At 50.9% G+C, this 21691-nt stretch overlaps 1 protein-coding gene across 1 annotated transcript in view; it reads right to left on the bottom strand.

Moving 5' to 3' along the window:
• Nucleotides 1–19727, bottom strand: part of LOC309685136 (E3 ubiquitin-protein ligase TRIM36-like) — a gene marked incomplete at both ends in the record, with an annotated part of 45629 nt that extends 25902 nt beyond the window's left edge. The window contains one exon of the mRNA XM_082500946.1: nucleotides 19719–19727. Within this exon, the coding sequence (XP_082357072.1) occupies nucleotides 19719–19727 (9 nt within the window). The remainder of the gene's footprint in view (nucleotides 1–19718) is intronic.
• Nucleotides 19728–21691: the final 1964 nt, after the last annotated feature.

The raw sequence follows: 21691 nt of genomic DNA, 5'->3' as shown, positions 1-21691 counted from the left end.
AGCTTTCTCCGAAGGAACAGCCCCTGGCTCTCAGCCAGCAGAAGGAGACTATGGAAGAGCTGTGGCACCCGTGGGATTGCTTTCCTTCTCCCGCCTCGCACTCAGTAGAGAGTTTGTTTTCCAACTCGTTTTTTTTTTATTAAGAAAATAAACAAAAATAATGCTCCAGCTATCAGTTTTACAAGGCATAGAAAATCTCTAAAAGGGAAACAGAAGCGCGATGTGCTGAGGTATGAAAACCTGAGGTAGTTTTTGTGTGTGGATGTGTGTGTGTCATTTGGGGTTGGGGGTTGTGTGTGTTTTATTTTTGAAATTAAAAAAAAAATAATAATTTTGCTAGTGTTTTGTTTTTTTTTTTCCCCCAGCCCTGGGCTGACAACCTCTTAGAAATCTGTTTTCCCCCCCTGCCCCTCTTTTCCCACCTTCTCTCCTTGCAACCGGGATCTTTCCCCAAAGCGTTTACGGCCGAGCACGGCCTTTCTTTAACCTCTAGAAAAGCCGGCTTGTGCTAAAAAACAAACATCCCCCTCCCGCCCCCACCCCCTCTGAAATGAAATAAATAAATAAATAAATAAAATCCTTACAAAACTTAAAAATCGCCGTTAGTTTTGTTATCGTTACATTAATTCTAAAAACTGATGAGCTGCTGCGCTGTGTGCCGCAGCCCAACCTCCCCCCCTCAACGCTGGGTGAGCTCCTCTGGCCATGCCTGGGATGAAAAACCGGTGGCTTTTAGGAAATAAAAAAAAAAATAATAAAAAAAAAGAATAATAAAACCTCTCTTTCTCTCTCTCTCTGCCTGTGTTAGTCCGACTAAAGGGAGAGCGTCGGGAGGCGAGGGAGGAGGAAGGGGGAGGCTGTGGGATGGAGAGAGCCCTCCCCGTACCCCTTGGCTGTGCACCCTCGCAGCGCTGTGGGGAATGGGGGGCTGTGTGTTTGGGGGGGTCTTTGGTTTGCACAGGGTGGCCGTGGTGGGGGCTCAGCCCCATCCTTACAGTGCTGGGGAGCACGGGGCTACCAGGCACAGAGTCCCTCCCCCAGTGAGGTGCTTTGGTGCGTTGAGGTGTTAGATGGGGTGGCACAGCCCCTGCCCGCCCCGGGAGGGGGGACACCCCCTCTCCGGTGGCACTGGGTGGGAGGGAGGGAGGGAGGGAGCAGAGCTCTGGGAGCCATGGAGAAAGGTGTGGGGGTGTCCCTCATCGTGGCAGCCCCCAGCAGCCCTACCCCACCACCCGGCCACCCCAAGGGACACCCAAGCCCCATCTTGGTCCTCTCCCCGTTGGGTGATGCCCTTCCACCCACCCCGGAGGTGCTCTCCTCTCCTGCGGGGGGGACGCCCAGCGCTCGCCTGGCTAGAGAAGCACCGGGGGGGTGCTTAGGGGGCATCTGAGCTTCCCAGTTACAAGGGCGTAATTAGTGCACCATTAATAACCATTAATAACGACTTTGGCTTTGCTAACCAACTGCGGCGAGGCCCCCACCCCGCTTTAGCACAGGCTTCCTGATGCCAACGCCTCCCCGAGCCACTGGGTAAAGCGACACCTGGCAAAAAACCACCACCACCCCAAAAAAAAAACCCACACCACATCCTCCACTCCTCACCCACCCCTTCTCCCCCCATCACAGCCATGGGGCAAACTCCCACCACCACCACCCCCAATCTCAGCTCGGCCGTGACCCCCCCGAGACACTGGAACGAGAGCAGCGGAGAGCAGCTCAGGCTCGTGTGAGCTGGAGAGATTTCTCTTTGTTTTTTGATGTTGTCTTTGGGTGGGATTTGGTTGGTTGTTTTTCACAGAACACTTTGCAGTAGAGGACAAAAACGTGGTGTCGCAGCCCCCGGGGCCGGCGCTGGCACCGCCACCTCCCCCCACCTCCCCCCACCTCCCCCCTCCCCCGGCTCCTGTCCCTCCTCCTGCCCGGGGGATGTTCCCACTTTCCTTCCTTGGTTTGTTTGTTTGTTTTTTTCCTTTCTACCTTTCTTTTTTAATATGTGGGGTTTTTTTTTTCTTTTGCCCTTTTTCTTCTTTCTCCCTTTTGTTTTTCGCTTCCCCCTTTTTTCTCTTTTTCCCCTTTTTTTTCCGATTTTTTTTTGCCTTTTCCCCCATTTTTCTCTGTTTCCCCTTTCCCCCCCATTTTTATTTTTCTCTTTTTTCACTTCTTCCCCCTTTTTTCTCTTTTTCCCCTTTTTTCTTTTTCCCTTTTTGTTTTTTGCTTTTTCCCCCTTTTTTCTGTTTCCCGTCCCCCCCGTTTTACTTTTTCTCTTTTTTTACTTTTTTCCCCTTTTTTTATCTTTTTCCTCTTTTTTCTTTTCCCACTTCCCCCCCCCCCCCTTTTTTTTTTTTTCTCTTTTTAAACAAGCTCTCTCCCGAAGGAGCGGCCCCTGGCTCTCCGCTGGCAGAAGAGCCTACGGAAGAGCTCTGGCACTGACACGGGCGGGAACACCCACTCACACATCGCAGCACAGCAGTTAGTTTGGCAACACCCCCACCCCCTGTCACAAGTGAGACCCGCACAGACAAAAGGCTCCTGAGTGAGGGCACTGGGGCAGCCCCACCTTAGAAGCAGCAGAGGAGCAGAGCCGTCCGGAGCCATCAAGAGCACAGGAAGGGCTATTCAGGGCCTCATTGTCTGCGCCGAGTGACCGTCTGCTGAGAACCGCTCTGGCGGCTCAGAGCTCAGCCCCAGCAGCAGTCTGGAGCCAACGGGGAAAAGTACACTGGGAGGAAGACTGGCAGCCTTCCTCCACAACGCCCCGGAGAGAATGACCAGAGTGCTGCCTATCCCCATCGCTTTTCCAACTCGGTTCTTTTTTTATTAGAAAATTAATTAAAAAAAGATCTCCAACTCTCAGGTTTCCAAGGCACACAGAATCTCTAAAAGGGAGACACAAGCGTGAGGTGCTGAGGTACCCAAACCTGCCCACGTTAGTCCAACTAAAGGGAGAGCGTCGGGAGGCGAGGGAGGAGGAAGGGGGAGGCTGTGGGATGGAGAGAGCCCTCCCCGTACCCCTCGGCTGTGCATCCTCGCAGCGCCGCGGGGAATGGGGGGCCGTGTGTTTGGGGGGGTCTTTGGTTTGCTCCCCTGACCCGCTGGGGGTGGGGGAGGAGGGTTTGGGAGGGGGGGATGTCCGGTGGCTGGGTTACATTCATCGGGCGGTGCTGGGCGGCACGGCAGGAGCCTCCCTTGCTGTGCTGCGGGGCCGGGGCTCCCGGAGCGTGTTTCTGCTCCTGCTGCTTCACCTGCTGGAGCATTTCCCTCATCTTGCGCTGTGCAGTCTTGGGGAGGAGAGGGGAAAAGCAAGAGGTGGGGGTCAGGGCACCGCTTCTCCCCCCACCACCCACCCCCGAGCCCCCACCGAGCATCTCGACACTCCCAACAAGCTGTAATTAATTTCAGGTTTTTTATGGGTTAGTCCCACAAATTGATGCAAGGAGACGGAGCCAATTAAGACTGAAGTATTTATTAGCAAGCGGCAGCAAGCAAAACAGCGCTGGGCGGCCCGGGAGTCTCACTCTGCCGACGGCTCGCACCCGTTTCCCGAAAGTCCCTGGTTTTATACTCTTCTTTTTCCGGTAGAGGGGTACTCTGTGCTGTGGGATCCGTCTAAAATGTCTTTTGTTCCCTCCTAGTGCAACAGTGAAAGAGCGAAAGAAGAAGCATCTCAGAGTTTTGAGAAATTATCTCATGTCCTGGAAGAGAAGAAATCCGCAGCTCTTAGGGCAATTGAAGCTTCTAAGAATTTAAGGCTGGAAAAATTGCAAACACAAGCAGAAGAATCTCAAGGGCTCCTGGGAAATAATGGCCTTGTAGGACTTGCTCAAGAACTGCTTAAAGAAACCGATCCATCTTGTTTTGTTCAAACAGCAAAACAACTTCATGTCAGGTATCTTATTAATTATCTTCCGTTCGAGGTACAGGTACTGTTCCAGGGATGTCTGGTCAGTCCTATTCTTTGGACACCTGCTAGGAAAGTACTGAATGCAAGTACTTTGTGTTGCAGAGCCTCAGAGGCGGTCCCGGTACCATTCAGTAGAAATTCCTATATTACAGTGTGCGTTAAAAAACAGCCCAGAGGAGGGGCTCTGTCCTGCGCCAACGCCTAGCCTTCTTCAGTAGGACTGCAGTGGAAGGGTAACCCATTCAGCTCACTGATACAGTCCTTTGCTCAGAGATTGCATCGGGTATTTGCAAGTTAATCTAACAGGTCTCTTCTGGCTTTAAACTCTTTGATCTGAATAGTTGTGCTCCATTAGCGCTTCACACCTATTTTGTTCTTTGAATGTAATGCCCCAAATTGTTAAAATGCTCTGCCAACCAGAAGATTCCCTGTTAGTTATCTTTACACTGATGTACAAAAGGCCTTTAAATTTTGCATTTTAATTCTGTCTAGAGAGACAAGTTTCTGGGACACATGAGTAAGTACCTGAAAAGAGAACTTTTTTTAAAGCAAAACCTAGCGGTTTTGCTTTAAGGAATGCACCCATGTGAATTCCTTTTTCCTTCTTCTGCCATCCCTCTGCTTCTGTGCTTTCAGAATCCAAAAAGCTACTGAATCTCTGAAGAGCTTCAAGCCAGCAGCTGAAACTACTTTCGAGGACTTTGTGATGGACATAGCCAAGCAAGAAGAGATCCTTGGTGACTTGTCCTTCCATTCCAATGGTAAATTATGAGAGCATCACGTCTTTCTTGAGTTACAGCTTTAAGGGCTTCTCTGGAAAGAGGCAAAACTTGTGCAGGGCTGCAGTTGCAGAACTCAGTCTTGTGAATTGCATTGTCCCTTCTGCCTCTGTGATTCTCAAGGCGTCACCTGGCAGCAATGCTAGCTTCAGCTTTGATAAAGCAGCTAAGATGCCATGGTATTCAGAACCAGTTTACATTGGCTTCCAAAATATTGTAGTTAAGTAATACTAGGTCTTCCTAGCAGCTTTTTGTCGTGATTGCATGACAGAAAAGAATAGGTTTTTATATGGTTTTTTAGTTGCCAGCAAAAATAAATAATACAACTTTCAAAGTAAAACCAGAAAGGATTTAAGTGCATGAACAGACCCATCCTCATCTGCACTCTTTGACTGAGTCAGATTTCCCCCCCCCACTGTCCCCCCAGTGCTGTAGCCACTCAACAAAGGGCTTCTGTGTTTAATTCTAAAACAACATGTATCTACATTTGAGGTTTTTTTCTCCTGAATCTCTGTCATTCCAGGTCTAGAAATACCAGAAATCAATGAAGAGCAGAGCAAAATGTACAACAAAGCTCTGATCAGTTGGGAATGCCCTGGGAAGACAGACTCAGCTGATATCTATGTTCTTGAGTATCATAAGCTTCATAGAGAAGAGGAGAGTACAACGTGGCAGGAGATCGAAGTTTGCAGCAAGAGCAAAGTAATATCTGATCTCGATGACGACAGCAGCTATGCCTTCAGAGTTCGAGGATATAAAGGATCCATCTCTAGCCCTTGGAGCCGAGAAGTTATCTTGCGTACGCCTCCAGCCCCAGGTATTGGGTTTTCTTATGTCCACGAGCTGCTGGTGGTGTTAAGAGCTGTAGGTGGTTTCCAGTAGCTCCCAGACTTCTACTACACTGTTACCGGTTGTATAAATGTTTAAAAGCACTGTTAACAAACAGGTTAAGTAGGTAGCATACTGAGACTGCGTTAGCTTGCGTAATGTTCCTGGTAGCCTTTAAAAGCGAGGAATTCTAGTGCCAGCATGACTTAAAATATAGTTTATAAGCACAGAAATACTTAACTAAGAGAAAATTTTTTGGGATGCTGTTTTTCAGTTCTCAGTTTTCTTTTTGATGACAAATGCGGGTACAACAGTGAACATCTCCTGCTGAACCCAGGAAGAACCTCTGTGGAAAGTAGGGCTGGATTTCCTCTACTGCTGGGGTCTGAGCGCATGCAGGCCGGATGCTACACAACCCTGGATTACATCATTGGCGACACTGGGATTGCCAAAGGGAAGCGCTTCTGGGCTTTTCACGTGGAAGCCTATTCCTACCTGGTGAAAGTGGGAGTTGTTTCTAGCAACAAGATACAGAGGTTGTTCCATAATACCCATGATGTGACCAGCCCAAGGTAAATTGCAGACTCTTGCTTAATACATGTTTTGTATAAGGAGATGGCTTTTTAAAAAATAAATTAAGAGCGAGCCTGGTCTCAATTAGTATACAAGATGAACCTAAGCAGTGGGAAGTGGCTTGAAGGATATAGTGTAAGCAGGTTGTCCTGTTCATCCTCTACTATTAGTAGGAAGATGTTCTAATTGTCCAGAGTCCTATTTTCTTTCTTTCTGGGAAAGAAATCGGGTTTCTACAGATATCAAGATATGTCAGTTAAAGCAAGAAGGTTAAAAAAGAGAAAAAAAAGCATCATTTGCAAGATTGAAGCAATGCTTAGTTGTCAATAGTAAGATTCTGCCTTAATTCCCTTAGCATACTAGGTTTGGCAGCCACTCAGAGGTACAATGTTCACTGTGCATATCTGTGTGTCTTTGCTGTAGCTTGCGTCATGGTGGATTCCAAGTCACTGGCTCATCCCAGGCTATAGATTTGCATATGACACTGGAGTGCTACTGAGCACAAGCCAAAGTGCAGTGGATAAACCAGCAAAAAGATTTCCAGCTCTCAATTACAGTTGTAGTAAGCCTGGATGTGTCTAGGAACTGCAGGCTGGGAGGCTATCTCCCAGGGGCTCTTAACTTTTTCATGAATCTAACAAAAGTGTTGGCCTTCTGCTGTATAACATACTGAAATTATAAAAACGCCAGTGTCTCAAGCTTCTGAAAGTCAGATGGAGACTTTTTGAAAAATGAGAAATTAGATCCTGATTTTCTCATTTCTCCCGGTCCCTGCCAGGAGGGAGTGAAGCTCAGCCCCGCTCCCTCCTTTTACAGGGAGGAAAACAAAATGGAAAAAAGAAAACCAAATTGTCCTATATTAGAAGTGTATAATTCCATTTTAAGGGTAGGGCAGCAATAGGGCTGGTACCACAGCCCCCCAGCCCCACAGCCACTGTGGGTCACCGGCGTAATAATGTACCTCTCCGGTAATTCAAGTTTCTTTTGGGAAGGGGGGAGAGATGGGGACTCTCCTGCGCCGGGACCTTTCCCCTCCAGGGAGGCATAGCCGGAGCAGCGAGCACGGTCCTGCCCGGAGGGCAGCGTGGAGGGGACGCGCACGGGCATCCCGGAGGAACAGCAGCAAGGAAACCCCGGCACTGCACCTTTCCCTTCCTCCGAGCCTTTTTCTTTTCCTCTTTTTAAGGGCTCAACCAGTTTCTTCCCCCTCTGACCGTCACCATGGGGCACTGGCACCAGCAGCTTTGCAAAACCCCATCCTGTAAAAGCCGCCTGATTTTGGCCCAGTTTGGGGATGCGCTGCTTCCATCCTTACAGAGCAAACTGATAGATTTGTTTTTCTCCCCCCTCCCCATTTAGCAAGAAGCACCAACGTGCCGTTGTCGGTTTGGGTCGGTTTGCTGCAGAAAAAGGCTCCCGCAGGGGACGGGATAAGCCGATGGCAGGAGGGTCCCTGCACCCATCCCACCGCTGCTGGTGGAGGGCGGCAAGGGGACCTTTTCTTCGGGGTTGTCCTCTCCTCCCGGGCTCTGCAGCCCCACGCCGCAGCCCAACGACCCCCCCGAGATGGGAAGAGAGCACGAGAACCATCTCTGCTCAACAGCTCAAGAGGAAAAAACAAAATAAACGAAAGAGATAAAATAATACAATAGGATGAGATACAATAACGCAGGAGCACCCGCCCCACTCGTGGCACTACTTTTATTCTCGGCCACTGCAGTGATTGGGGGGTTTGACAGGATGGACCTTCCAAGGTCCCCTCCCACCCAAACCAGTCTTTGGGTCCATGACTGGAAGTGTCTGAGGTCAGGTTGGATGGGGCTGCAACCAACCCCGTCTACTGGATCCCAAACCACCCAGAAATCCAATCCAAACTGTTCTTTGGGTCCGGTTGGAGGTGTTCAAGGTCAGGTTGGATGGGGCTGGGACCAACCTGGTCTACTGGAAGGTGTCCCAGCCGATGATGGGGAGGTTGGACTGGATGGACCTTCAAAGGTCCCCTTCAACACAAACCGTTCTGTGGGTCTATGACTGGAAGTGTCCAACGTAAGGCTGGATGAGACTGGGACCAACCTTCTCTACTGGTTCCCAAACCTTCCAGCCCAAAAATCCAACTCAACCAACCCAAACCTTCTATGAGTCTGATTGGAGGGGTTCAAGGTCAGATTGGACAGGGCTGGGACCAACCTGGTCTGTTGGAACCCAAACCACCCAAAAATCCAACTCAACCAATGCAAACCATTCTGTGGGTCTGAGTGGATGTATCCAAGGTCCGGTTGGATGGGGCGTTGAGTAACCTGCTCTACTGGAATATGCCCCTGCCAAAGACAGGGGAGGTTGGACGAGATGGACCTTCAAATGTCTCCTCCAAGCCAAACCAATCTGTGTGTCCATGACTGGAAGGTCCGAGGTCAGGTTGGACGGGGCTTGGAGCATCCTGAGCTGCTTGAAGCTCTCCCTGCTAATGGCCACCCCACCAGAGGTTGGCGGTTGCCGTGTCACCACGGTCAGTCAATCAGCGATGAACATGTCACCCTGATGTCACAAGAGGTGCGTGGCACACCCACTCAGGGGGTATAAAAGGGCCCACCGGGTGGTGGGTCCCACACTTTGGAGGAACGTCCATAAGATGACCTCCAACATGGCTGTCGCCACCAAGAACCGACCCACCAGCGTGAGGCGGACCAAGATGGACTTCTGGGATGGGATGGAGCACACCTTCGCTATGTCCAGCGTCACCGCTGAAGGTACGGCCAACCGCAGCCACCTCTCCGGCAGCCAAGACTCAAGGGCTTGTCACCATTTCGGAGCCAGCCCTGACACTTGGCGTCTGCCACCGCGTCGCGGCTCAAGGGGGAGATGTTTGGGGTGGACCTGAGAGCTGGTGGAGATGGGGCCTGACCTGGTTCTTCTTTGTTTTTTCAGAGCGAACGGCCGTCTGGGATGCAGTGGCTGGCTACATTCAAGACCAACTCCTGCTCCACAAGGTGGTGCAACACCCGCGTCCTCCTCATGCACCATGAGGGGTGGTGGGATCCCCCTGGGGCGTGGCCTGCTCTCACCCTTCAACTCCTCAGAAAACAGGAATCTCACCCCAAAAGTCCCCACTGACGGCCAAACGGGGCCTGTGCAATGTTGGTGTCACTTCTGGTAGGGCTGATCCAGGTCGCTGGAGACCCCCCTGGGATGGCCTCATCCTGGTTCTGCCCAAACTCCAGTGCTGTTTTTTTCTCCTGAGGAGGGGAAGGACTCAACATCTCCTCCTCAAAGTTCTCCCCACCGCCCAGCTCGTGCCTCCAAACGGTGGGAGAGGGCAGGATCCAGCCTGAAGCACCATCCCTGGATGGGGGAGGTCACCTCCAGATCTTCCCTCTAGCCAGTCCTCACCCTCCCACCCTTCTCGTCCACTTGCAGGGCGTCCGAATTCCCACCCTTGGCTCCTTCGGTACTGTCCTCGAACACGTCCAGGTCGGAGATGAAACCGTGACTATCCAGAAGCCGGTGTTCCACCTGGCCAGGAACCTTGCTGTTGTCCACAACCTGATGGACAACAAGGACTACCTGCCCAGTAAGATGGCTGACTGCATGGTCATCTTGTCTGAAGCAACTCCAAAGTCCAATAATTGAGTGGTTTTGAGTTTTTTTGGGGCAATGCAATGATTGTGACACACAAGCTGTAGGACACGGGCCACCGGGTGAGCGTCTCCATCCTTCTCCTGTGGTTCTTCCAGGCAACAAGGAGATGGAGCCCCTCAAGTACTCCAAGGTGGCCGTGGCAGCTGCCGTGTCCCGGCAGAAAGTGGTGGACTGCATCCAAGGCACCACGACCCTCCTCTCGCACTGCCTGGGGAAGGGGGAGAATGTGGCCCTCATCCTGAGGGAGGTGGGGGTGCTCCTCATCGAAGGCACGAAAGTGCGCGTGATATTCTACCGCAGCTTCCTGGAGAGGCTGTCTGGGAAGGAGAACTTGGAGAAGGTTGTCTTCAAGGTAAGCATTTTGGTTTCTCTGTGGTGCGTGCGGTCCCACGGCAGTGTTCTGGCACTGCTTGTGTGGGGTCCCTCAGGACACGTTCAGCCACTCGGTCCAGGTGAGAGTTACGGTCCTGCCAACACTTGCTGCCTCAAGCTCCTCCGACACTTGAGTGCCTCAGCCATGTCGGGGATGTCCCACCGTTTTTGGCCTCTTCCAATGTGGGGTGCTTTAACCACGTTGAGGGATGTCCTGCCATCTTTGGCCTCCTCTAACACTGAGACCCTCAACCACATTGAGGATGTCCTGCTGTCTTTGGCATCCTCCAGTGTGCAGTGCTTCAACCACCTTGAGGATGTCCTGAATCTTTGTGTTCCTCCATTGCAGGTCCCCCATCTGCTGGACATGATTGTGTCCCCAGTGGTACCCGTGGCCTCACTGAGCTTCTCCGGCCATGTCATCCTCTTTCCCAAGTGAGTACGTTGGCGGCTGTAGCCGCTCTTTGATGCCAACGCCCAAGGTAGCATCTCTTCCTTGTGCCGCTGCGGGTGTCCTGGGGACACCAGGCGGCGACTCTTGATGATGTCCCCAGGCCGCAGTCACTCCCATAAGGCAGCTCTGAGGGGAAAGACAGAGGAATTTGGGTGACATTTCTTCCCGTGGTGGCCTGGACTTCTTTGCTGGGCGACTCCATTTCCCAGGCCCGTCCTTGGGGATGGGATGTGGTAGACTTGGGAAGTCAATGGCCTTCATGGCAATGCCAAACTCTGCCTGCGGGCAAGTGGCCGCAGCAAGTGGCAAGTGCTGGTGGTGCCATGGGTCATATGGGTGTCTTCTCCTTCTTTCCAGGTTTGTGATGGAGTGTGTGCCCAAACACCCACCCAGGGCTCTCCTCAAGACCTCGAGACAAGTCCCTGGTGAGGATGTGCAGATGAGAAAAGACAGTTTGCCACCTCTCCAGCAAGGTGGGAAAGGTAAAGCAGCTCCCAGCTCTTCTCCATGGGACGGGTAACCAACTTCTGCCATCTTGTGGGGAAATGGCCGACGCTGAGCGCCAAAAGTCTCCGACTTGTCCTAAAGCTTCAGGCCAACTCCTGAGGGCCTTTTGTCCTAACGATTTGTTGGTGTCACCAAAAGAGAGCCCCGGGGTGGGATGTGCCCAAGGGTACAGTGGGAGGATGGTGGGCCAAGGCCTTCTCCTCCCCCTCTTCCCCTCAGAAATGACACCTGTCCCCTCCCCGGCACCACCCGGCTCCTCCTTCCTGACCATCATGATGATGATGAAGTCGGAAAACCACATTGGAAATGGTGCTGGTGTTGGGGAGGACACGATGGGGCTGCTAGAGGAGCAGAATGTCCAACCCTCAGACATTTTGGGAAGGGGCCTGAGCACCCCCTGCATGTCCCTGGGTGGTCTGGCAGCGTCACAGCGACGCTCTTCTGAGGAGGTGTCTTCTTTCTGGTTCCAGTGGGGTTTCCCGGTTTTCCCTTTCCTGCTGCTCCGAGCCCGACTCAAAGCAAAACACCACAGTTCGGGGAAATCTTGGAGCTGCAGAAGAAGAAGAGGACAAGGTCTCTGGCCAGGTGAGGCTGAAGGCTCAGGGTGGGCGGCCGCACGGGGCCATTTTACCCGGAGAGGTGGGAGACGCTCCATCCCTGGAGACATTCCAGGCCAGGTTGGATGGGGCTTTGAGCAACCTGATCTGGTTGAAGACCTCCCTGCTCATGGCAGGGGTGTTGGACTAGATGGACCTTCAAAGGTCCCTTCCCACCCAAACCTTTCCATCAGCCTGACTGGAGGTGTTCAAGGTCAGGTTGGATGGGGCTGGAACCAACCTGGTCTACTGGAAGGTGGCCCTGCCGATGACAGCGGGGGGCGTTGGACTAGATGAACCTCTAAATGTCCCTTCCAACCCAAACCATTCCATGATTTTCTGACCCAGCAAGAGCCTGTTCCCCAGCCCTGAACGCTCCTTGGTCATCACCACCCAAGCGTGGTGAAGGCAGCACCTGGAGGGGGGGGATGTGGCTGCCAGGAACACCCCCATTTCACAGGGCTGGATCTTCGCCAGCTCTTCAGGAGAGCCCCAGCGTGGTCTAGGGACAATGGGACAGCTGTGTGTCAGATGAGGGTCCCGGCACAGGGGGTTTCCTCAGCCAACCTGCTGGTGGCTACGTGAGGAGGCACGTGGCTCATGGGGAGGGGCAGAAAGCAGCCCCAAACCCATTGCGTCCTCAGGTAGACCTCTCCCTTTGTGTCCTTCCAGGCGGCGGTTGGTGGTCCCAAGGGTCTCCTCCGACACAAACCAGCCCATGACCAGCCAACCCAAGGGCAAAGCAATGCCCAAAAGACAATGTGGACGCAGAGCCAAGAGATGGCAGCCAACCCTCAGTCCTATAGAGGAGGAAGAGGAGGAGAAGGAGGAAGAGAAGGAGGAGAAAGAGTAAGAGAAGAAGAACGAGGAGGAGAAAGGAGGAGAAAGAGGAAGAGAAGGAGGAAGAGAAAGAGAAGGAATAGTGGAGAAAATCCTCACCGAATGCACAGTGCTGAAGGCGGTGAAGGCCGAGTCCTCCCATCCTCGCGAAGCCTCGGCCTTCATAACGTCTGTAATAGCCGTATTATCAGCAACGAGTTCTGAGGTCAGCCTGCTCAAGGAGCCCGCCTACGGGGCCCTCCAACGGCCACCAGCGAGCCGAGGCAGCAAAACCAGCAAAGCTGTCCCTCCATGGACACCCCTGGTTAGGTCCAGCCGGTGGGCGAGGGGACCACCTCCAGGCCATTGTCTGGCGCTGAAGATCACTTTGGTGCTCTTTGGCCGTAGAGGCCACGGTTGGTCACCATGAAGCTGAATAAAACCACAGAGATGTTGCAAAAGAACATTGACCACCTCCCTCAACAAGCTTCCCCACCTCTTGGAGCACAGGGCAGAGGGTGGCTGCAACAAGGAGCTAGTGGTGGTGGTGATGCTGGCAGTTGGCAAAAACACCTTCCCTGATGACCCCAACAGCTTTGCCAGCTCCACCTCCTTTAACAAAATCCATGACTTCTTGGAGCCTGGGGTGGAGGGTGGCTGCTCCAAGGACCGCCTGGTGTAAGCAATGTTCGGGGATAATGAGCCCTTCTGGGGAGTGCCAGACACCCCCTTGCAGAACCCCAAGGGCAAGCAGGGTGGGGTGGCGGCAGGCCTCCCCACCTGGCTGCCACTGAGTCCCTTGGAGACTTCCAAGGGGAGCTCTGCGGAGAGTTCAGAGAAGACTTTAAAGGACAGTCCTGTGAAGAGTCCCTGGAAGGATCCCCTGAAGGCTCCTCCAGAGAGTTCCCTACTGAGAACCCTCTGTCACCCGCTGCCAAGAACCCTGGCCAGACCCCCGGCTGTCCCCCAGCATCGGCCACCCCGCATGGCCCAACTGTTGGAGGAGCTGCTGAGGAGGCAGTCCCAGGAGGTTTTGACCCGCTCGCTGCTGCCACCAGCCGTTGTCTCCTGCCAGGCTGTGCCTAGATCGGGAGAGGCGGGTGGCAAGCAGGCCAAGCGCCCCGCGCCACACGGCACCCCCAGGACGCAAGAGACCTCCCCGTGGGACAACATCCCACCCAAGAAGAGGAAGATGGTGGTGTGCCAGGTGGAAAAACACTCCAAACCCCTGTGGGAGGGAACGCCGGAGCGGGACGGTGCCGCAGTGGGCAGCAGCAGGCAGCACGTGGGCAGCAACAAGTGGAGGGCAGATGGCAACACCATGGCCACCAAGCGACCCAGAACCCTGGGGGATGCTGGGGGGCAAAGTGCCCCACGCTCCCCCAGCCTCTCTTCATGGGCTGATAGAGAAGGCGTGGAGCACGCATCCCCACCGCATGCGACCCGCACCCACCCACTCCAGCCCCAGACCTCTCCCACATCTCTCTCTCTTTCTTAATTCATTAAAGGTTTGATGTTTGGTTCACAGTGCGTCTGCCTGCGGTCATTCCTGCAGTGGGAGGCGCGGGGGTTAACGCAGCCCGTGCCGCATGTGTACATCTGACCCTCCACCTCTTCACCCCTGTATATGAGGAATCCCCCAAGGTTGTGGATGGAGACTGTCCTGGTTTGAGGTAAAACAGAACCAATTTCGTTCAGTAACTTCGCTTCTTAGCGGGGCCTCTTCTAACTACTAAATTAACTGCATATTGTGCAGACAGTGTTCACTCTCTCAGAGAGATCAGACCAATGTTTATAGCTGATGCCCAGGCATGGGATGCAGAGAGGCTCCTGCTTGTACTTATTGCTATAACCCCCAAGGCCAACCAACTTTGTTATTTGCCCCGTCGGAGGGTCGGAAGCGGAAAAGCATAGTGGGGTCCCACCTGGAGGGAGGAGCGGACAGGACAGGTGACCCCAAACTGACCAACAGGGTATTCCATCCCATCTGCCTCATGCTCAGTAGAAAAGCTGAGGGATCAAAGGGTCACGCGTTCTTCCTTCAATGGCTGATGTCTGAGGAGGACTCTGTTCGTCTGCCTGTGATCCCGATCCTGAATCCACATCTGGAATCCAGTTCCCGTCCGTCACTGAGTCCAGCCTGGGACTGCCCCAGTGCCAGCCGGTGACGTGATTGTCATCTCGGGAGCTTGATACGGTTTTGTATATATTTTTCATTATTTCTTTTTATTTTATTATTAATATTTCATTAAAGTAGTTTAGTTTCTTCTAAACTCGTAAGTCTCTTTTTCCTCCTCTGCCTCTCTCTTTGTAGAGGGGTAGAGGGGAGCATCTGTCGGTCCCGTCTGGGGTCCCTCGGGTCCCCAGTGGTGGATTTGGCCTAAACCACGACACAATGCTAAGATTACCTTTTTTTGGCTTGTAGACGTTCTTTTGCTATCAATTTTCTGAATCACAATTCTCTTTACTAAGTACAAAATGTAGATTTTGAGAAAGAATATCCAGTTCACAAAAATAATTTGCACTTAATTAGAAGAAAATCAGAAAAGATATTCTTTTCCTTAGGAATTTATATCTACCCATAATATTTGCAGCAAAACCATTCCAGTACAGGGATAGCATTTTCTGAGAGCCAGGAAATGCAACGGACTGAAAATAAAAATGATGAAAAATGGTAAGTCTATTTGTGTTGTTCAAGCTGACCAATTTGCAGCTCTATATACAATCAGGATTCTGTGCATTATATTAAAAATATCAAAGAAATAAGATGAAGCGTGGGCATTTTCTGTTATTCCACTTGCTGTTATTCTTCCGCATCTCTTGCTTGCCTAGGAGCAGCATGTGTATCCTAGCAAACCCATTTCAATAACACTCCTGCAGATCAGATTTGTTGTATTTCATGCCAGAGAATGTAAGATACAACACTTTACCTTGATAGAGCCTTTGTCAGTGTCCAGAATAGGATATTATTAGCCCTGGGTAGTGTAAGCCAAATCAAACTTGAATTCGTTTAACAAGATTTCTAAGTATTAAAACGAATCAATGCACTTTTCATATTTGCAATGTTATTGTGCAGCACAAGTACTTTGAATTCATCCATATTGCAGTAAAAAGGAAAAGGCCTGCGTCCATTTTCTCTTTCTGATTGTTGGACGTTGCTCTTCTACAGGATGCCCTTGTCCGCAGTGCCTCTTAGGCACAGTCTCTGACTCACACCAGACCCAACGTCATGCCTATGTGGTGGGCACGGCAGCACCAGCTGCCTGGCGCCGACACGGGGGAAGTGGAAACTGCACTGGAAGCAGTATGGGCACTCACAGAAAGAGCACACGACCCCTTGCCATGGGGTTAGTTAGGCTCAACATGCCCAGATATGACAGGCTACCCTTTCCTGGGGGAATTTCAGGAACTCAAGGTGTTTGCTTCTGACTAGAGGTCTCTCTGGAGTTCTCTGGTGACACCTGTCCACAGCTCTGGAGATAAGGCCCAGGAACAACTCTGGTTTAGTCCACTTCTTCATCCATCTATGACACGCCATGCCGACTCGCTGAAATGAGCAGTGCTGGTACAGGCAGGGCCGCAGCGGAACCCCTTTTTGGCCGCAAACTGGGCCTTTCTGGAGCTTTTCTGGGGCAGGAAAGGCTGGGCCAGTGCAGGGACACTCGCAGGGTGTTATTAGGATGGCTGTGACAAGCCAAGGGACGACACTCCAAGGTATGAGGGATGGGGCGCGAGCGAGGGCCCTCAGCCTCTTGCTCCAAGATGTGCTGGGTATACTGCAGCACACTCGTAGTCTTATGAAGAGGAGCCAGGGGCTCCTGAGGCAATAGGAGCCAATGGGGAAACACAGGTAAACACCTCAAAGGAAGGCCACCTGGAGAACAGCACAAAGGAACTGCAGCCACTCCAGCCACTAAGTCACCTTCAACGGGGACCCAGCTTAAGTGCCTCTATGCAAACGCACATGGCGTGGGGAGTAAACAAGAGGAGTTAGAGACGTGTGCACACCTCCAGGTCTATGATCTCATTGGCATCACAGAGACGTGGTGGGATGGCGCCTATGACTGGAGTGTTGGAATAGAGGGATACGGGCCCTTTAGGAAGGACAGGCAGGGGAAACAAGCAGGGGGTGTTGCCCTCTATGCCAATGACCACCTGGAATGAGTGCATGGAGCTCCACCTAGGGATAGATGAGGAGCCAACCGAGAGTTTGAGAGTCAGGATTAAAGGGAACCAATCTTTATCGGTGACAAGGATAGTGGGATTGAGTGCACCTTCAGCAAGTTTGCCATTGACACCAAGCTGCCTGGAGTGGTTGACACGCTGGAAGGAAGGGATGCCATCCAGAGGGACCTGGACAGGCTGGAGAGGTGGGCCCACGCCAACCTCATGCAGTTCAACAAGGCCAAGTGCAGGGTCCTGCACCTGGGTCGGGGCAATCCCAAGCACAAATGCAGGCTGGGCAGAGAATGGATGGAGAGCAGCCCTGAGGAGAAGGACTTGGGGTTGCTGACCGACGAGAAGCTCAACATGAGCCGGCAACGTGTGCTCACAGCCCAGAAGGCCAACCATATCCTGGGCTGCATCAAAAGAAACGTGGCCAGCAGGGCGAGGGAGGGGATTCTGCCCCTCTACTCCATTCTTCTGAGACCCCACCTGGACTATTGTGTCCAGCTCTGGATGCCTCCACATAACTCCACAGGCTGGAGAGGGACTTTTTACAAGGGCATGTAGTGATAGGATGAGGGGTAATGGCTTCAAACTGGAAGAGGGGAGATTTAGATTAGACATGAGGAAGAAATTTTTCACTCTGAGGTTGCTGAGCACTGGCCCAGGTTGCCCAGAGAAGTTGTGGATGCCTCATCCCTGGAGGTGTTCAAGGCCAGGGTGCATGGAGCTTTGAGCAACCTGGTCTAGTGGGAGGTGTCCCTGCCCATGGCAGGGGACTTGGAACAGGATTATCTTTAAGGTCCTTTCCAACCTAAACTATTATATTATTCTATGGTTCGATGACTTGCTCTCACTTTGGCTTCCCCCGATTTCTGACATCTGTCTTGGTTCCCTGCCCTGGAGTCTTACCCCGTTCCAGGTTCCGGCTGTCTACTAGGACTCCTGGTAGACAAGAGCTCTTCTTAGAATGGACTGAGGGAAAAATCCCAACTTATAATTTTTTTTTTCCATAAATACTCTGATTTTCAGATATTATGCTGCCTTGTACACTAGTACTGTACTTCAATAGCCTGCATCCAGTGTTCAAGCCTGAAAAATTTATTCGAAACGATGAACTGGAAGTACACCTGCACACACAGCATTGTAATCTGATGTTATCTGTCTGAGGGGGGTCTCATCCATCTCACATGTTGTGCTCTGTCAACAGATATTGCTACTCGTGGCCCTACCAACCTCCTCCCACCACCACACCCACTACTTTTCGTTTCTCTTACATCATCACCTGCCTACTCACCACTTTTACTCCTAGAAAGATTTGATCTAGCAAATACCCAAGTAAAGCAACACTTTTACTCTGTGGACCTTGGCAACCTAAATTGCTGTTTGCGAGTTCATCTTTCATGTCACTGACACTTAGGAAGATCCCTAAAATGACAGCTAAAAAAAATCATACGCAACCCTATTCAAATGCCAATACAATTCCTTTCTTTGCCTTCAACTTGCTGGCATAGCAGATTAAAAATTCTTGGTTTTAATTAACGGGGGAGGTGATTCAGTAGTCCAGGTATAACAGTATTATGGTGACAAATAGACACTTGGGTTTGTACCCTGGGTATGAACAACATCCCAGCTGACATCTGTAAGTGCCAAGTTGCCGGTTATTTCTTAACGGGTTTCTGTGTAATTTTTTAGAGGAAAACAAAGTCACATTTGAAAATATTTGAAGGTCAGTTTCACCCAGTTCCAGACATTAACAGCTGGCTCTAGGAGCAGCATCTCAAAACCACACCGCTTTTGGTCTCTAGTCAGTACGACTGGGCCATCCCCTGAGACATGATGGGGTCTGGAGCCAAAGGCCATCACCCAGGTATCAACACCTAAATCCCCAGTGCTGAAATGGATGCAATGACAGAGAGCCCTACACCCACCCCCGGATTTTCACCAGGTGCAATATAAATGTTTCTTTGAAGAACAAACCTGTTTTGAAGGACTTTGTGTTAAATAACGGATTTTGCAGAAATTCAGGTAGTTGCTATAAGCAGAAATTACAAACATGGACTATTTATTCAGAATCAATATAATGTTGGTTCAATAAGAAAGTGATGAGTTATCCTCATGTGCGGTTTTTAACTTGTGTGTTCTTTGGGTATGTCGTGGTTTAGGCCAAATCCACCACTGGGGACCCGAGGGACCCCAGACGGGACCGACAGATGCTCCCCTCTACCCCTCTACAAAAAGAGAGAGGCAGAGGAAGGAAAAAGAGACTTACGAGTTTAGAAGAAACTAAACTACTTTAATGAAATATTAATAATAAAATAAAAAGAAATAATGAAAAATATATACAAAACCGTGTCAAGCTCCCGAGATGACAATCACGTCACCGGCTGGTACTGGGGCAGTCCCAGGCTGGACTCAGTGACGGACGGGAACTGGATTCCGGATCCGGAGTCAGGATTGGGATCACAGGCAGACAAACAGAGTCCTCCTCAGACGTCGGCCATTGAAGGAAGAACGCGTGACCCTTTGATCCCTCAGCTTTTCTACTGAGCATGAGGCAGATGGGATGGAATACCCTGTTGGTCAGTTTGGGGTCACCTGTCCTGTCCGCTCCTCCCTGCAGGTGGGACTCCACTATGCTTTTCCGCTTCCGACCTTCCAACGTGGCAAATGACAAAGTTGGTTGGCCTTGGCTGTTATGGCAATAAGTGTAAGCAGGAGCCTCTCTGCATGCCATGCCTGGGCATCAGCTATAAACATTGGTCTTATCACTCTGAGAGAGTGAACATTTTCTGCACAATATGCAGTTAATTTCAGTTGTTAGAAGAGGCCCAGCTAAGAAGCGAAGTTACTGAACAAAATTGGTTCTGTTTTACCTCAAACCAGGACATTCCACCCCTTATTCCATACCATTTGCATCTTGCTCAGATTACTATTACTTTTATACATCAAATTTACACACACATAGTTATATATGATATGGATATATGCAGGTCACTCATCTATGGTTTATGTTTATATACAAATTTTTAAGTCCAGTTAGTTCATGATTGCAGGATCTCATCTCAGGGTAGGAAAGATGGTACAAAATTCATTCTTGTTCGTGCCCATGCGTAGCATGTTCATCTTGAAGAGCTTGCTGGATGCCACTTGATGAAGTTAGCTCAGGTTTCATCACCACTGTGTTATTCTGAAAAACACTTATTGAACACTGTTAGTATTATGTAGTGATCAGCATCATACTGCTCAGGATTGAGTATTCTCACCAAGGGTTAAATTCCCTTGAGGTACACATTGAACTTCTCCATCCTTCAGCATCACCCACCAAGTACATCCAGGTCCTTGGGCAAAAACAGTCCCACGAATGGGTTTGCTTTTGCCTGAAGCAGGAAAAACCCAAACAGTTTTCCCTAACAAATTCCTTTCATGCACCACAGGGACTTTATCCCCTTCTACAATATGTAAAAGGTCTGATTGAGCAGGACCAGCTCAATTGATGGATCCCCTGGTGTTAACTAACCAGGTAGCTTGTTGTAAATGCTTGTCCCAATTTTTAAAGGTTCCACCTCCTATAGCTTTTAGGGTGGTTTTTAACAGTCCATTGTATCGCTCAATCTTCCCAGAAGCTGGTGCATGATAGGGGATATGATATATCCACTCAATACCATGTTCTTTTGCCCAATTACTTATAAGATTGTTTTTAAAATGAGTCCCATTGTCTGACTCAATTCTTTCTGGCGTGCCATGTCGCCACAAGACTTGCCTTTCAAGGCCCAGGATGGTATTCCGGGCAGTGGCATGAGGTACGGCATAGGTTTCCAACCATCCTGTGCTTGCTTCCACCATTGTAAGCACATAGCACTTACCCTGGCGAGTTTGAGGGAGTGTGATGTAATCAACTTGCCAAGCTTCCCCATATTTATATTTCAGCCATCGTCCCCCATGCCACAAAGGTTTTAACTGTTTAGCTTGCTTGATTTCGGCGCATGTTTCACAGTCATGGATAACCTGTGCAATAGCGTCCATGGTTAAATCCACGCCTCGGTCACGTGCCCATTTATATGTTGCATCCCTTCCTTGATGACCTGAAGTGTCATGGGCCCACCGAGCTAAGAATAGTTCACCTTTATGTTCCCAGTCCAAGTCTGTCTGGAAAATTTTAGCAGCCTGATCCGCTTGCTGATTGTTTTGATGTTCCTCAGTGGCCCGACCCATGGGTACATGGGCATCTACGTGACGTACCTTTACGACTAGGTTTGCTAGCCGGTCGGCAATGTCTTGCCACAGCTCAGCAGCCCAGATGGGTTTACCTCTGCGCTGCCAGTTGCTCTGCTTCCACTGCTTTAGCCACCCCCACAGAGCATTTGCCACCATCCATGAGTCAGTATAGAGATAGAGTATTGGCCACTTTTCTCGTTCAGCAACGTCCAATGCCAGCTGGATGGCTTTTACCTCTGCAAATTGACTCGATTCACCTTGTCCTTCAGCAGCTTCCGCGACTCGTCGTGTAGGACTCCATACAGCAGCTTTCCACCTTCCATGTTTTCCTACAATACGACAAGACCCATCAGTAAACAAGGCATACTGTTTCTCATTATCTGAGAGTTCATGATATGGTGGAGCTTCCTCAGCACGTGTCACCACCTCCTCTGGTGGCATCCCAAAGTCTTTGCCTTCGGGCCAATTTGTGATCACTTCTACGATTCCTGGGCGATTTGGGTTTCCTATTCGAGCTCGCTACGTGATTAAGGCAACCCACTTACTCCAGGTAGTATCGGTGGCATGATGAGTAGAAGGAACTTTACCCTTGAACATCCAGCCCAGTACTGGTAATCGGGGCGCCAGGAGGAGCTGTGCCTCAGTACCAATTACTTCTGAAGCAGCTCTAACTCCTTCGTATGCTGCCAAGATTTCTTTCTCAGTTGGAGTATAGTTGGCCTCGGAGCCTTTATATCCCCGACTCCAGAATCCCAGGGGTCGACCTCGAGTCTCCCCTGGTGCTTTCTGCCAAAGGCTCCAGGTAGGGCCATTGTCTCCGGCTGCGGTGTAGAGCACATTT

This window comes from Vanellus vanellus (assembly GCF_965231255.1).
Source record: "Vanellus vanellus genome assembly, contig: HAP1_SCAFFOLD_77, whole genome shotgun sequence".
In the NCBI taxonomy this organism is placed as follows: domain Eukaryota; kingdom Metazoa; phylum Chordata; class Aves; order Charadriiformes; family Charadriidae; genus Vanellus; species Vanellus vanellus.
Note: the sequence above shows the minus strand (reverse complement) of the source record. Positions and strands in the feature narration are given on the sequence as shown.